We start from the raw sequence: 17,398 nt of genomic DNA on the forward strand, positions 1-17,398 counted from the left end.
GGTCATAAAAGTCTTTTCATACCAACATTCAACCGAGCTGAGTTTTGTGACGACTTCATGTGGTTCTGTGCGGTATCCCACGCGGTACCCAAGACAAGTGATCGATTTCCACAATAAAAGCTGTCTGCTTTAATTTTTCTGACGAATACCTGACAATGAGGGCTGGCAGCCGCATTTCCACTGGAATTTGACTTGGCTGTCTGTTCAGCTTTTTTGGTAAATACAATGAAACGGCCTCCAGCTGATGAATCAAGATGCCCACACTGTGATTTCCCATGGAGGCAAGAAGTGCTTTAGAGAGATCACATACAAATACACATGCACGCATACAGACACAAAAAACGAGGTAATCAATGCTTCCCCATCTGTGGGCCATCGATCAAGGCAGGAATAAATAGTGAGGGAACCAAACACGAAATAAATGAAGCTCCATTTTATTTCTCTGAAAGACAAACAATGCCAAGATGTTTTGGTCAATATGTTCAAAAACAACTGCCAGTGAACAAAAGGCTGTATAACAGCCTTGACAGCGTCTCACCTTGGAGAGAGCTCCTGCTCTCTGAATACCTTTTCTTTGAGCACACAACAGCAACAAGCCTTTTGCAATTAATTGCCAGCAAATCAATAGGACAGCTCTCACTTAAAAATGTGCACCTGTCTCGCTGTGAATTAGTTAGTTTCCACTGAATAGTCTGTGATTTCTTCCGATTGGCATCCTTAGATCCAGAGCTCATTATGTGGCTGTTATGGGGCGGATGTATACATGAATGCTGTTAACCTTGGGAAATCTGGGAGGAAGAGGAGGAGAGGAGAGGAGAAAAAAACAGTTTGACAAATGGATGCAGCAGAAATGTGATGAATAGATTCAACAATAAATCATACTGAATGCAGAGTTACAGACACAAAATATTCTAAAAAATGTAAATATTCCAGGTTTCATGTTTTGGCTTCCTACAGCTGAACTGTGAGGCTTAAAATATATATATGTTTTTATGAGCAAAATGCCAAAAAAAAACATTGATTTACATGCAATGTGCTGATAAGGAAGACATTCTTCAAGTATATATGGGATGTGAGCTGCTAGCGTGGCCAAATGCATCAGACTCAGTACACTATAATTCCTAAATCCTTGTAGAATCATAATCAACTAAAAGGAAATTGGTATTGCTATGTGCTTCAACTGGGTGAGCTTGAGGAGTGAAGTAGATTTCCACACACCTCTGCAGGCACTCAATGCTCATCATGAGTTCCATAAATCCAACAGCAGCGAGGCAGCGGTGGGCAGAGAGATGCACTGAATTTATGGACCTGGAGCACCAGAGGCAGACTGAAAAGCGTGAGGGCGATGAAATAAACCTGACATACAGGTGGCGGTGAGTGTTGACGTGCGTTTGTCACTCTTGTAAGAGTTATGTGGGCGGGTGTGCTGAGGATATGCACTGTGATGTGCAGGTCGGTGACGCACTGAAGGAACTTGTCATCTCTGATGCTGTAGTGGGAACACTGTGAGGAAGCCTGGATTAAAGGTCTTATTGATAATATTTTTATGTAGACAAATATTAAAAAACAAAAAAAACAATACATCCACAGAGCCTTTAGTATGAGGGGTGGAAATAACAAAAAATAATTGATACAAATGGAGGTGATGAAAATGGATATGAAATGAAAAATGGAGTAATACATTATCAAGTTATAGGATTAATTTATAGCCAATTTGACTAAAACATTCATTTTTTCATCATTTCATTCACAATACAAAATTACCATTTATCATTTAAGGAAAGTGGCCTCAAGGGTGGAAGTAACTAAATATAATCGAAGAAAAGAGATGTGTGATGGAAATGCTTATGAATTAATAATGGAAGTGATGAAAATGTATGCAAATTGAAAAATAGAGTGATAAATTGTCAAATGTTTCAAATTTATCAAATCAATTGACAATTTATCACTATTTTTCAATTCACATACATTTTCATCACTTCCATTATTAATTCATCCCTTCCCTTTTTTTTCAATTATTCTTTGTTACTTCTTCTACTTGCTACTTTCCTGAAATGATAAATGGCAATTTATTGTTGTGAATGATGAATGTAATATGGTGAAAATGATGAAACATGGCTCTGTTTTTCATCTTATCACAACTGCTTTATTCAAATCGGCTTTAAATAAATCTAATCACTTGATAATTTATCACTCCATTTTTCAATTTACATCCATTTTCATCGCTTCCATTTTTATCAATTCATTTTTGTTACTTTCACCCCTCATACCTTAGAAAACTGAGAATAAAAGTATGGCTTTTCCTGAAAAAAATGATTACCATTGTGAATAAATCATTTAAAAAAATTAATGTTTTGTTTCTCTCTGTGAAAGATATCTGACGTTTGGTTCCCACTTCTACCAAGGCTTGTGAGTCAATAGTAAAACGACGTTGGTCTCACGTGATATCTCTGGGTCGTCAGTGTGGAAAAAAACAGATAAATGGCTGAGATTGACGATAAGTGTGGCAACGACTTGTTGTGAAGTGAATGCACTGGATCGGGGGAGGGAGAATGCGACATCTAGTGGCTGAGCACCTTTAAACTGTAAATCAGATGCAGGTTGTGGTGTGTGTTCACTCACTATCCTGGGCAGAGATAAATATCCACTGAAAATCCCAGTGCTAGATGAACTACAGGTGAGCAGATGTAGCACGAGTGAGTTGTTAAACTCATTAGACTCGGTTTGCCTTCCCACCCACACACATTCTCAGCTGTTGAACAAATTCACAAGTGTGCAGACGTTAATTCAGTTATGGGAGATAAACGAGAGGTAGATGCGTGAGCTCCTTATTCTGGTTCACTCAACAATCGTCATGTGTACTCAGCTAGAAACCCATACAACCTCATACTGCTTCCCTCAATGTGCATTATGTCACAACAAACCAAGTGCACTGTCTGAATATTTCTTCCGGTTGAATAATAAAACTAGAAAAGTGCACTCAGAAGCTATTTAGCATGACAGATCTAAACAGCTCAGAAGGTCAAATACATCACAGTAAAGAAGAGACAAAAACCCCACAGAGCGGAGGTTGTTTTAAGAAATGTATTTATAATGGAATAAAAATGTCAACATAAGAAAATAAAGCATATAAAATATAGCAGCCAAACCCTGCCATCTCTCTCTCAGTGGTCTCCCAGCTAAGGTCGCCCAGTGTTTCAGTGGGATTTGTTTTAATTCTTACTCCACTGCTCTCCTTGCCTTCAAGGTAATTGGCAATCTCATTCCAACTACGCTTGATTTAGCACCCGTGTAAATGTTTTTAGTGTTTAAGAAGTTAGCATCGGGTGCAGGGAGAGCCTCCTTACTCTCATGAGTTTCTTAGTGACATTCAGTAAATGGATAGAAACTTCGTTTATAAAACTGGTAATGAAATGTGGGTCTTTTTTTTTCTTTGCTATTTGCTTGGCAATTTGCCTTTGACAAGTTGTTATATAAAGAAATATAGAAAGTTAACATCGACTGTTTTTTTCCCCACCATTATGCTCACAATCTGTGTCTGTGTCTAAATGGCATATGTGTCCATATAAACATAATACACATCTCCTTTCTATTAACATAATCAACTTGTTACTCCTGTAATAAAAAACAACACTTTGGACCGTTACTGGGGAACCCTGTTAATCATACTGTATTTACACACCGGCTGTGGGACATTAATAGTTCATTACTTGAGGATTAGGTGCATTGGCACTATTGGCGCTTCAGCAGATGATGACATAATGCCTCTGCGACTCCCACTCACTTCTATTCGGTGCCAAATCAAGCAGATTCAATGCTGTTTCAAACACCGATGTGTTCTTGTGGGAGTTCAGACACACTGCAGACCTGAATGGAAATGCCATCTGAAACACTTTTCCGCAACTGATTCGACTGACATTGAAGAAGTGTGGGGAAAAAACCCTTAAATTGAAATTCCTCTCATTTGTGATTCCAGTCAGCCGATTGTTCAGAACCATCAATTCACCTAAAAACTCTGCATTAGTACGATTGTGCTGCAGTTCCCTCCAGGTCTGTCAGCGAATGATTCACCACAGTTTCACATGTTCTGAGACAGCATAACAATCACGGCCGTTAATGCAATAACAGGTGCTTGAAAAGTAGAATTTAGGCAGTTTGGGTGAACTCATATCTGTACTTGTGAAATGGTAAAACAAATGACAGGATGATTCAACAACAAGGTGACGGTGTGATCACTCACGTGTGTGTCTGAGATCCAAACTATATGTTCTCATCATGATTTTACATAAACATAAACACATTCAACATGTTCTCATCTCAACTCGTCACATACTGACGCTTGGCCAGGACCCCTTGGCGTCACTTTCTAACGCGTTGGGTAGCGTCTAACTGTGACCCTCCACTACGGTCGCAGTACACGTGTGGTTAACGTTGTGAATTCAAACAAAACACTTGCTTAGGTTTAGGCAAGAAAATCACTTAGTTAGGTTTAGGAAACATCATAGTTTGGCTTAAAATTACTATGTTTGTGAAGTAAAAGTGAAACATAACGTGAACACAAAGACAAACAACGCGGGACACGAACAGCGCTCTCCAGGATTAAAGTCCTGTGTTTGTTCAACACAGTCTCGCAGCAGTTCGTGAAATAGTCTCGAGATTGAATCTATTTGATTTGTGTACAATTTCCAGTCCAGTCTTTTCAAAATAAAAATACTTAGTTAGGTTTAGGCAACAAAACTACTTAGTTAGGTTTAGGAAAAGATTGTGGTTTGGGTCAAAATAACACCGGAATTGCTGTAACTTAAGTACGGAAGTTACTTTTACTTACTTACGAACTGCCGTGCGACTGGGCTGGTTTGTTGGACCGATTCCTCCACCCCTCCCACCCACCCTATGTGTCTTTAAACTACGTCACCACACTCCCACTTTCTCTGAGCATCCAATATTGACGAGAATGGGTTTACATTGTAGTTACTTGAAAGCCTGGTGCATCTCATACAGACCCTAAATGGTGCCTTGTACATCGGAAACAGGCACCGATGGGTTACATAGCATCGGTATTTGACGCCATGGGACTGAATTTAATTTAATCATCTCAAATGCGATACTAATTATGATTAAGTACTATGCAAAGAAATGTATTTTGTTTTCTAAGAATGAAAATGCTTCTCCAATATTTAAGTTATTTCTCCATTAATTATCACAATTTGTTACCATTAGAGAAACTCTAGAGGCCAAACTGTGGGCTCATTTTTTAAAGGCTTCTGGGCCCCTTTTCTTTCATATGTAATGAGGACTTGGAGTTTTATCCGCATGTGGAGGGGATGCTGAATTGTTCTAGTTTATGTTTCGGGGGTTGTACTCTTTATGTGACATTCTACTATCTCAGGATGTTTTTTTCTTTTGTTTGTTTGAAATAACTTTGTATGAGTTGCTGGACCATTCAGGACCTTGGCAAGATGTGTGTTGCCTTCTTAATGCGTCGCAGGGAGATTGGATCGGAGGTTTTGATTTGTGCGTATAGGTGCTGTGATCTGTTTAGATTTTTTGGCGTGTCACAACAATGAGGTTTGACCTATTGACAATAACGCGGAAAAACAAAACAAACCACGGCGAATGATCAATAGGTCCGACACCTCAATTTAACATTCACTCCTTTCCCAGGTTGCTACTTTAAAAGAGCATAATGCAGAGGGTTTCTAACCGTGAGAATCTGCAGGTGGAAAATGACGGAGATAGAAAGTGAACGTGGCTAATAAAAGTACAAGAGAGATACTGCAGTGCTACCTTCGAGTTGGTGGCCTAGTTCTGAGGGAGGGTGACTGACAGATTTAAAATGATGGACACATCAGACATGAGCAAGAAGCAGTGAAGACCGTTGAGTCCTTCTGAGCAACAGTCAGACTATCATACAGATTCACTTTCAGACCTGTCGGTTCAATGGGATAACACTAAGTCGTGTGTCACAGTCTATGAAGGAAGTAACCTAAGAATCCCGTTGCTGGTGGTTTGTTCTCATTGTTTCACTTCTGGAGGAATGGTTGATATAAAGCAAATAAAGACAACTCATCTCGGCTGATACGAACTGAAATACTCCTCGAAGCAGTGTGTAAAACATCACATTCAGTAAAAGTTTAACTGCCTTGACATTTTAAAAGAATTCAAAACAACTGCAGATATAAAACACTTTCCTTTTCCAGGGACTTTATGTTTTCATTTGGTTCTGATATGGAAGGGATAATGAACAGTGAGCAGGTCATTGTTGTGAAATAAACCCTGACAGAGCGATGCGGGCGGAGGGGTTTATTTCACAACAATGACCCGGTAGCTGTACATTATCCTGCTTATTACACGACTACTTACTTATGAAATCAATCATTTGACACAAAAATGGTACACCAGACTCCGATATCAGAACTGCGCCCATAGCAACTGTCTGCTATAAAGAAATAACAGACCGTAGAACGCCGTTATTGACCAATCAGAATCGAGTATTCAACAAAGCTGTGAAATAAAAGATAATATCATTCACAGTCTGGCTTGTCCTTATGAAACCCGAATCATTCTTCCTCTAATCTCTTACAGACGGCACAGGAGACAACGCGTGTACATTTTTAAGTGAGAGATCATAAAACGGACAGGTGATGAGACAATAAACGTGTCATGGTGTCAAAGATGTAGGACAGATGGAGGAGAACGTAATGCCAAGGTATTCATAACCAGAAATCATTCTTTCAGCTACTCAGCCACCACTTTATCATTCAATGAGCACCTGCCAACACCTCTGGACATGCATCGCTGTCTTTCAGAGATACCAACAGTTAAAACATTTTTTAATAGAATATCACTACTATAAAAGAAGTCTGTGTGTCTGTTTGTTTGTTTTCTAGGTTCAGTTGAGTTTGTTGTCTTCTCAAGGCTGTGGTGCTTTCTTCAGCCACAAGATAACACTCATGGTTTTTGGCACTTTCAAAATAAAAGGATTTGAAGATGACCTTGCATTAGTCTGTTCATCTTTGCAGCTTCAGAGGCAATATACGTTCATACAGTAAATTGTCAGATAAAAAAAAGGAACTTGTTTAAAGTTTGTTTTTTTAAGAACAATAGAATAACAATATTCAGTACTGATAATCCAACAGAGGACAGAAATAATTTAAAAAGGGGGGAAAAAAGAAACAGCACAATGATAAATGACTGAAAATACTGCATAGTACAAATGCCTCGTAGCTGTTTTTGTCCGTCCTGTTTGACATAGTACAGAGAGCCAACAGGGACAGACCACACCGAGACAGACTCATCAGTTTCTCCTGTGGCCATGGAAAAAAATTCACCCAAGGAGACTCCAAAACTGACTACTGGCTTTTGCCTCGAGGGCAAAACAAGGTTCAGAGCGCTGTGCTGCCCTGTAAGATCAAGCTCCGAATGGCTGAATGAAAATACCATGTGATCTTTGATCCCTGGAAAGTAGAGAGGTGGCTGCTGGGAAAGTCAGTCCTGTTGGAGTCGCGGGGCGTTATTCAGGTTCACTGCTATTTGTGGTCTTGTCCCACTCTATGCTCTCCTCACTGTGCGTGGGAGACGGGAGGGCCCCGGTGGCCCCCGCGGGACGCATCCTCAGTCCCTGGAAGCGCCGGCACTCGGGGCAAATGCGGATGTGGCTGCACCCCCTCGCGACCAGGGCCGCCTCCTGCGCCAGTCTGTGGGAGAGGGGTTCAGGCAGTCCGGTGCCCCCGCACAGCTTGCCGTTGCTGAGGCTGACGGCGGCGGCTCGCGCCCGACGCTCCTCCAGGGGTAAGGGCCGCGGCCGCAGCATCGAAGCCGTCCGCCGGCGCCTCACCTGCAGGCTGTCGCGACACAGGACGATGCCGTGGAGCTCCCGCAGCATCTCCTCACACACTGACTGCTGCAAGCACACAAACAGGGAGAGAAAAAGATAGGGTAGAGGGGGATAAGAGAGGGAGAGAAAGGGAGAGAGGCCAGACAACTCACTGACTGACTGACTTGATCAGGACAAACTGATGAGACACATATTTCATCTTTATAATCAGTGTACAGTGGGAACAACAGAGAGGAAATCAGTAAAAACAATAACACAGACTGTATAGTACACATGGAATTTTAAACTTACTTTTCAGACACATACAGACATGTAACACACACATTTTATCTTCTGGACTGATGATGGAGTGCTCCACTGGGTATCTATAGTATGTAATCTCAAATAATGACAATGACAGACATTATCCTGCAAACGGGAGAGGCTAATTATCAATCCACACGTGCTGCACATGAGCACAGTGACAACTATACGGATGTACACAGGTATAAACCCCCCACACACACAAACAAACACACACACACACAGGGTTTACAAGTTAGAGTGAAATCAATCTCTGCTGCTCAAAAAGAAGAAATCACATGAGTTTTTTGACTTTCACATTCCGAATGTTTATTGAATTACAATCACAGTGTGGAGTCCATTTGAAAAGACAATTATCAAGTATATTTTAAAGGAATCACAGCAGAAATAATTATAACACGGCATGCACATCTCTCTCTACCGTCACCGCCTCAAGAATAGTGCAGCAGAGCTCCTTCACTAACAGAAATTTAAACTTTGTCCCAATGAAAATGCCTTTCCAAACAGACCTCACTCCACATAAAATGTATATGAGTATATACGTAGTTTTGATTTATAATTGATATTGTTTTTAGGATTATAATAATCACACACTATCTGTGTGACTTTTCACAGTGAAACGTACTTATAGTTGCATATTTTTCTAAATCTATGTTAAGTAGAAATCTTTCATTTAAAAACCGATCCTCTCCTCTACTGTCCACATCTGGTTGACGGCCACAACTAGTACATGACTGTCCATCATTCATCCTCAGATAGAATTAAAGACTTCTGGTCTATGATAATTGGATTTTGAGCAAAGATGTGCACACAATGCCAAGCATCTTTTAAGTAAAAAGATGATTGGATTAAGGCTAAAAGAAAACAATCACATTTATGAGTAAATTCTCATTGGCAGCACCCTGTAATCATTTATTCACCTCCAATAAGGTTGAGCTACATTCAATATTCTATATTATGTATGATATTATATGAAATATATATTTATGAATCTTCTACAGCTATAAATAGAAAATAATCTATATATGCGTGTACTCTGAGTGAGGTATAAGTGAGGTATATCTTTGGTTTTGTGCTGATGTTACATAGGCTGGTCGGACGAAGGCTGGGTGTCGAGTGGAACCCAGAGGAAGACGGAGAGGCCTGCTACACTTCCTGTCAGAGCTGTGCACTGTGGGAAAGCCTGGCAGCTCCGCGAGGGGGAGGGTGCCAGGGAGGGGAGAGGGAGACAAAGCAGATGCAGGTTAGATAGCCCTCTCTCACCTCATTTCCTGGTGCCTGTCTTAACATCCAGACAAACTCCAGCACTGCCATGAAGATAGCCACCAGCAGGCCGCACACCAGCACCACGAAGATACCGCCGATGTTCTCCATGCCCAGACCTGGGAGCAACAGGATATGGTAGGAGAAGTGAGAGATGATGGGGAAAAGGAGGCAAGGAAATTGAAATGTTCCAAATCAGTGAGCTACCTCTGGGTCTGAGAAGTGAAGCCAATGGGGAAGTGCCTAAAACTTGCATTCTTTCTAATAGCCAGCAGGGGGCGACTCCTCTGGTTGCAAAAACAAGGCTGATTGTATAGAAGTCTATGAGAAAATGACCCTACTTCTCACTTGATTTATTACCTCAGTAAACATTGTAAACACAAAGTTTATGGTCTCAATCGCTAGTTTCAAGTCTTCTTCAATACAGTGTGATGTTCATTGAGTAAATTATGGTCCCATTTAGAGTCAAATAGACCATAAAGCAGGGTATGCTTTAGGGCGTGGCTACCTTGTGATTGACAGGTCGCTACCACGGCGTTGTCCGGTCTGGGAGTTGTCTGTGTTTTCATCTTAGAACTTTAACCCTTTCACAGTGTGTTTTCAGTTCATTAAAGTTAATTATAACCTTTTTGGTCGCCTAAAAACATCTTATTCAGCGTTCGGTTGTATTTAGCTCCACCCTCTCTTATCACTTCTGGTTGCAGAAACCTCCTCTTGCAAGGTCGTGAACACCACAAGAGGGGGGCGTTCATATGGACTCTTCTCGTGAACACGGTAAAAACGACCCTATTTGAAGGCACCATTATACACAGTCTATGTTCCAAAAACACGCTGTAACAAACTGGAGTGGAGCTCAAGAACAAGCAGATGAGGATTAACCAGAGACGAACCTTTGACACGGTGGTCCTCCTCCTTTGGACACTTGCCACCATCCCACCACTTCCTCTTGAGGATCTCCAAACGATTGTCTTCCTGCATTTTGAGGATGGCCAGGTCAAACTCATCCCGGTACACTGACCCTGCAGGGAAGAGACGGGCGAAGCTCAAACCTGCACACTGAGAAAAAGCACCTAAAACGGTACTCCAACTTAAAACGGAAACTTCAGACAAAAAAAAATTCAACATTCACTTTGTTAAATCAAAGTGCATTTTCATGACTTCTTCTTCTTCTGATTTGCCATGGTGAATGTGAAATGATGTCACTCCATTAGAAGACTTTGTTTCAACAAAAAATACGATTTCAAATGAAAGATTAAAGGGGCTTACTAGGATTTCGCAGTGTTCTACAGGTCACATCACAGTATGCGGTATGGAGCGTCAGCCACTAAAGAGTGGCTTTATCTACCTTCTACAGATCAAAGGAATTGAAACTAATCTTGTTTACTTTAAGGTGTGTTTTCCACCGTCTGGAGATTGACTCAAGGTGAGATCAAAGTGTAGGTAAACCCTGTGTTTATACTCCAGCGAGCCGCGCAGCAACAGTTCCACATTCAACAGGAACAATATTTCAAATTCCCTTTCTCTCGTCGTCACTTCTCCCATCACAGCATGGAAACAGTTGCTCTATTAAAACCTAGCAGTAAGTCTCTTTTAGTTTCTCACTTTTTGCAAAATTGTTCCCCATGATAGCAGCTAATGGGCCTCCAATGTGACATTTATGGTGTATCCTCCAACTAATGCCCCTGCTCTTCATTACCCCTTCTTAGCTTCGGTGTATCCAACCGAAACATCAACTTTAGTCCTCCGCTGCCTTCATTTTACACTGAACTTCCTTTCCCCTCTACTTCTCCAAGTCTTCTGTCTTAGCCGCTGATATCCAGAAGGTCTCCTACCTGTGTGAGTTCACTGTTAAGTTCTCCCTTTCTCTTCCCTTAATTATCCCCCCCCCCCCTCTAATTTTCCACTCACCCAGCGGCATGCCGATGCCGTAGCCCTTGGTGTCGAGCAGTCCTCCAATCTGAGTCAGGTTGCAGTTCCTCTGGCGGTAGTACTCGTTCATGGTGCTCTCTAACAAGTAGGCATAGTTGGAGTTTAGGACGCGAGCGATGCCCTCCTCCGTGCTCTTCACAAACACGCTGGGCTGCTTCGAGTGCATGAAGTTCCACATACGCTGGTAGGTCTGGTAGCGAGAGTTCTGCAGAGCGGCGGGACACAATCAGCACAAACAGACACATTCAGTCTATCAGCTGAAGACGCATCATTTCTCAGTTTTTGCAGAGGTGGAGATTGGTTTTATTCTGTCATTCTTTTTCATTTTCTTGACTGATGGATTTATTCAAATTCTCCAAAAGGTTTGCTACAGTTAAATGTGACAGTTTTTTGGAATAACTTCAAAGTTTCAAACAGATTCTTCCCGTAACTTCTCCACCTGTCCTCTACTTTTTCTTGGCCTGTCTTCCTCGAGTTATTCAAGGTCCAGTGGACGTGAAAGCACAAAGAAAGACAAGGCTAATGTATCTCTTTCCTTCCCTCTACATCATCCTTCACTCTCCTCCCTGTAACACACTCTTTCTCCGTTTCCCACACTCTCTCTCCTTCATTTTCTCTCTCTCTGAGGTCAAGTCCTGAGAGGATGAAGGAGGATACAGTGTCCCTCTCTCAGGGACCTGGACTGTGCCCCATCTCCCTGAGGATAAGGATATTGAATGGTCGTGGCAAGGAACAGACAGGAAACAGATAAAACCTTTGGTCGGAGGAGGAAGACAGGAAGGACAGGAGGGTGATGAGGAGGATAACATCACTGATGGCGCACTGATCACTGCAGGCTCTTGAGTGAGTCTGTGTGTATATGTGTGGCTGTGAATAACGTCATACGCAATGACGTGTGTGACCTCTGACCTGGAAGAACGTCATTGTGGATCCTCCGTGCATGGTGCCGTACTCTATCGCCGTCTGATCTGCCAGGTCGTCTACGGACTCTATCGGCACCTCCATCCTCTGGACCGTTAGGAAGGCAGCCAGGTTGGCAGTGTAGGATGAGATGATGATTAATGTGAAGGCCCACCTGTGGAGGAAAGGCACGGGACAAGAACATGGATTCACCTATAAAAGTATGTAAATGGGGAGGGCTGGTGTATGAAGATAGATTGTCTGGGTGAAAGTGTGGGAGGATTAAAATACCTGCGCACCTGAGAGGAGAAGACCCTGCAGGATTTTCAGTGGATGACAGGGTGGGATGCATGAATGCGTGGGTGTGTATGGATAAAGGTGATAATGCTCGGTTTGGATGAAAGGAAGTGATGTTTTAGCTGCAACTGCAGACACACACAGACAATGTCTCACGTATGCACGTGCACAAACACCATCACTCATCTCATCTTGAACCCTGATGTCCAGGAAATCTGGAATGAAGCTTCAAGATCACGTCAAAGATGAAATGCATTACATGATGGAGCGATATGCACAAAATTAAAACGAGTTGAATGGGTGTATGTATACCTGAGTGGGTTTGAAAGCTGAAAACATTACTAACCACACTCCGCTGACACAACGCGTGGACAGAGCTCTGGGAGCAATGGTGGATCCTTGCTGCATGAAGCCTCCGACAGGGAACCAGAAACTGTTGCCAAGTGAATACTGGTTGATCAGCAGGTTACAGCGACCCTTTAGACAAGGGTGGGGGTTGTACCACTCATAAGGTGTCAATCTGGGGTAAAGGAGACAATGGGGTTAGACAACAGAGAGAGTCAGAGGCGGAACACAGCCAACAAGAGCGGGAATGAAAGTCGGATTAAGTATTCTAACGAGAGCAAAACTCGAGAGAGCGAAATGGAGAAAGAAAGGCAGAGACAGACACGAAGCGAAACAACTCTAACAGTCAACTGAGCACAAAGTCACCTTGGCTCTCTAGAGAGAACCAACCTGCTTTTCATTCCCCATGTGCTGCCTGCTTAAACAGTGGGAGTGAAGGCAATGTAATTGGTATGTTCAGATGGTGCTGCATGAAGATAAAGTTATGTGACAACTCTGTTGTTTGCCACAGTTTCTGTCTTAAAACTAGGGCATAATTTCCTTCTGAACCGCCACAATTAACAAAAAAACGTACAAAGAAAAAGGAAAGACTTAAGGCTTGTATAGGAAAATAAAGAAAATCTTAAAACGAATGAAAAGAAATTCCTCATTATGTTTCCCCAGATTGTGTTTACCTGCTGGGCTGTTGTGGAGGAATTTCATACTATAAAGACTGTAACTTTGGTAGATACATACTTGATTTGTCTAATTCAGACTGCTGAATATTAGCTTCTCAAGTGGAATGTGTTTTTGCACAAAAAGAGGACTTTGGATTTGAATTGCATTAGAAAGAGATTTCTTTGTGGCGATTAATCCAAGAATAGTCTATCCATGATAATGAAAGTGAGCAGCAAGAGCATGCTCTCTGACCTGTTTAGTAGACAGGTACGGAGGAAGGCTTAAGTCATCGTATCTGACAGCGCCCACCCCCCTACACTCTGAATTTTAGATTAAGCCTTCTGGCTCCAGGTTCAGATTCCTCCCTGTTAAGAGCAACAGGGAAAAAACTCCTTCATCCCTACCGCCATTTCAATTCTGAATACAGGCCAGGGGAGGAGGAAGTGGGGCTCAATGCTACTCACTTAGCAAAGTGTGTAGTGTCGCTGGTGATGATGTGGTTTGTGTTGTTGATGATGACGCTGATGATGATGACGAGGTCCGCTATGATGTCTATGTCGCAGACTATGACAATTGACAATTGTGTTATGATGGTAGAGATGTCTGGTCACTATGCACTTTACTCTCCCTGTGTATTTGTGTTTATATGGTCATACTCTGCCGCTATTATTTTATTTTTTATTTATTCTATTTATTCTATCTGACTTGGATGAAATTGAATTAAAATGACAGCCACTGACAACTATATAAATGTACATACATTTCAGCATGTGAACATTGTTTCAGAGCTGAACAAACGTAAACCTATTCTTTAATTAACATTTAATGTCCCGTATGATTGTAGAGGAAATATTGTTCTTAGCAAACCCCAGCAAAAAACAAAAAGTGTATATTATCCATTCTGTCATGATTAAATCACATTACTCAATTTAATTACAGTGTGCCACCCAATGAACTCTCTTCACACAGTCATCTACACATCTACCTACATATAATTTGATTCCAGAAGGTGTTACATAAAACATAAATTAGCATCTTTGATCAAGTTTCTTCTTAACATACAGTGTAATTTAATAATGTTTCTGTTGTATAAGCAATAATAATTTGCAGCAGCAGCTGTGCCAGTTCCCTCCCTGACCAGCAGGTGCCAGTATGACGCTGGAGACCCACCACTGGGAGGAGAACATCTCTTTCAGCGTGACGTGGAAGATAGACTAGATAGATAGAGACTGAAGAAAGGCGAGAGAACAGACACCTGTTTCCTCCTCTGTATAACCCCCAAACAAACCTTTTAGTGGGTTTACTCTCTGTGCTCTACCCCCCTTTGTTTGTCTCATTTCTTTCCTCTCTCATCTGTACAGATTGTCTTCTACTGGTGAGCTCTTACCTGGCCACCAGAAAGAGGACGCAGCTGACAGCCAAATAGGCCAGAAGCATGAAGAGCCAGACACCCGGGGAGAAGGGATCCAGAAAGGAGAAGTAGCCTGGCCGACGTCCCTGAAACACACAAACACACACACACACACACACACACACACACACACACACACACACACACACACACACACACACACACACACACACACACACACACACACACACACACACACACACACACACACACACACACACACACACACACACACACACACATAGTACAGGGTTAAAATCATTAAAGCCTGCCTGCACAGACCGTGACCACTTTGATCCCATGTTAAATTCACACCAGCCAAGACAACACGGGCTTTTGCTGAACGAGAGGTTAAACACTTACTTGTAAAGGTGAAGATTAACTAATTAGCATGTGAAAAAAACATCTAAGTCTCTAACATCACCCCCACAAAGTGAGTGCCAAGATTAATTAAAAAGAAATGCTGAATTTCAGCGTTGATTCTTTTGCCCCCAGGCCCAGTTTGGTCTGTTTTAAACAACATTTATTGCCGCCTGTGTAATTTGGAAAAAGATGAAAAAGGTGACTGGGACAGTAAATAAAGGCATTTTCATGTGATAAGCCGAGATTTTCCTGTCCTAAACTGATAACAATATAATTATATGAATCTCATTTGCGTGTGTAAACATTCAGATCAACATTGTATGAAAGCACAAACTCAGTCTCCCATGAATTGTCAACAGAGTGGCACGGGGCTGTATATTGATACAACATCACAGATAAGAGGTTTTGTTTCCTGGATTCTGGCACTGAAAAAATAAAAATAACGGTCTATTTTCTAACTGTTTCCTGTTAATTGGTATATATAGTATGCTCTTACAGTATTAAGTCCAGTCATAAAGAACTATTAGAGGTCAGAGTAATGAACAGAGTCACCTTTTGTGCTTTCCACAAGGTCAAATGCAGTAGAGAGAGAAAGGTCAAATAATCAAGTCAACCACTACAGCTACATTAAAGCGAAATTCATTTCCGTGACCTATAGTTGACTTCCTGTATGACTGGGAGCGCACAGTGCCCCGGCTCGGAGTAAAAAAAAGGGAAAGAGATTAATAGCTTTGGCTTGGATGGAAAGGCTATGCCGCAGAAGCAATGGGCTGTTATGTTTGGATTGGTAACCAGTGGAAGAGGAGATAAAGTGGCTGAAATAGGGCTGGCAGCTCGCAGACCAATGGGAATATAGGGGCTAAGTCCTAATGTTTCATTTTCAGCACCAACAGCTATTGTCCTCTAAATGAAACCAATTACCGGTGATTGTGTGCGCTTATTGCATGCTCATATTTATTATGTGCATGTTCAGCCTATAGCCTGGTGGCTGGCCGAACACTAGCGAGGGAATAATAGCCATTTGCACACGGATGCGCGTCCACCATCTGTTAATGACTATGAAATGGAGGTGGATGTCGGGGCCAGCAACACAGTTAAATAGTGGAGGTAATCAAACAACCAACTGTCCAAGTGTTGTTATGAGAGTAGAAGTTAATTATCTTCCGTTTCTGTCTACAGGCAGCACCACGGAGCCCACCTGAACAAGTCCAAATCACTTTTATGCAAAAAAATACTCAATTAGGCACTCCTAAGGGACATCACGCATGCCAAAACGCTGCAGTAATACATTTCTGAGGCCCTCCAAAATTAAATTTGCAGCAAGAGGGTGAAATTATTGTGGTGGGCATTTGTTATGATAAACGAATCCCCATTTAGACTTGAGCAGAGATAAAAATTCATTAATGCGCCTGTAATCACTTGCATATTAGCCTGTAAAATAGGAGTGGTGCAGGAGAGGAGAGTGAGATTCATTGTCAGTTTTTGCATGATTCAAATCAGCCTGCCAGTCTTAATGTCTGTCTGTCTGTCTGTAGAGTTGATAGCTGCCTCAAAATAGAACAGCGGAGTGATGAAACACCCGATGGCCATCTCAGATGTGGAGTATTGTTGTAAAATGAGCTTCACTGCCGTGCTGCCTCTTGTTTGCACTGGCATTATTGGGGTAAAAAGCAGTATGTGCTGACATGAGTCCTCCTGTTTGCTGGTCCAGTGTGGCGCATGCTGAACCAGCGTTTTGTTAAATGCTTGCCCCGCGTGCCCACATCTTAAGCTCCCACCAAGGTGCTATTATTAAAATGAAGAGAGCTGCAGAGACGCGGGACAGCCATGCTAACAGATGGTGGAGAAGTGAAGGAGAAGAGGAGATAGAGACAGAGAGAAAGGTAGGAAGAGACAGGAAACACAACAGTAATATGCGTGTTTTAGCATTTAGAGACTAAGTTATGTTTTCAGGAGTTGGAGGGGGAATTATCCATGGTGATGCTGCAAGAGACTAATGAGCACACAGACATTCAGATAGGCTAAATGGGAACTGCATAAAATGTATTAAAATCTGTGTGCTTGTTTCCAAAATGTGTCAGGATATTTTTCCT

The 17,398-nt window shown here is 41.9% G+C and overlaps 1 protein-coding gene across 5 annotated transcripts in view; it reads right to left on the minus strand.

Annotated features, from left to right (window-relative positions):
* Positions 1–6,303: 6,303 nt before the first annotated feature.
* The window catches only part of grik4 (glutamate receptor, ionotropic, kainate 4), a 341,658-nt gene continuing 330,563 nt past the window's right edge, over positions 6,304–17,398 (minus strand). For 3 of the 5 annotated variants that reach the window (XM_074642012.1, XM_074642013.1, XM_074642014.1), the window contains exons 15-21: positions 14,919–15,028; positions 12,876–13,049; positions 12,242–12,407; positions 11,312–11,537; positions 10,294–10,422; positions 9,404–9,522; positions 6,304–7,903 (exon numbers count right to left, since the gene is read on the minus strand). In XM_074642012.1, the coding sequence (XP_074498113.1) occupies positions 7,514–7,903; positions 9,404–9,522; positions 10,294–10,422; positions 11,312–11,537; positions 12,242–12,407; positions 12,876–13,049; positions 14,919–15,028 (1,314 nt within the window). In that variant the 3' untranslated portion in view covers positions 6,304–7,513. Of the gene's footprint in view, positions 7,904–9,403; positions 9,523–10,293; positions 10,423–11,311; positions 11,538–12,241; positions 12,408–12,528; positions 12,658–12,875; positions 13,050–14,918; positions 15,029–17,398 lie in introns of those variants that run through there. The other 2 variants (XM_074642015.1, XM_074642016.1) reach the window with 2 other exon arrangements.

The sequence above is a fragment of the Sebastes fasciatus genome, chromosome 7 (assembly GCF_043250625.1).
Source record: "Sebastes fasciatus isolate fSebFas1 chromosome 7, fSebFas1.pri, whole genome shotgun sequence".
In the NCBI taxonomy this organism is placed as follows: Eukaryota; Metazoa; Chordata; class Actinopteri; order Perciformes; family Sebastidae; genus Sebastes; species Sebastes fasciatus.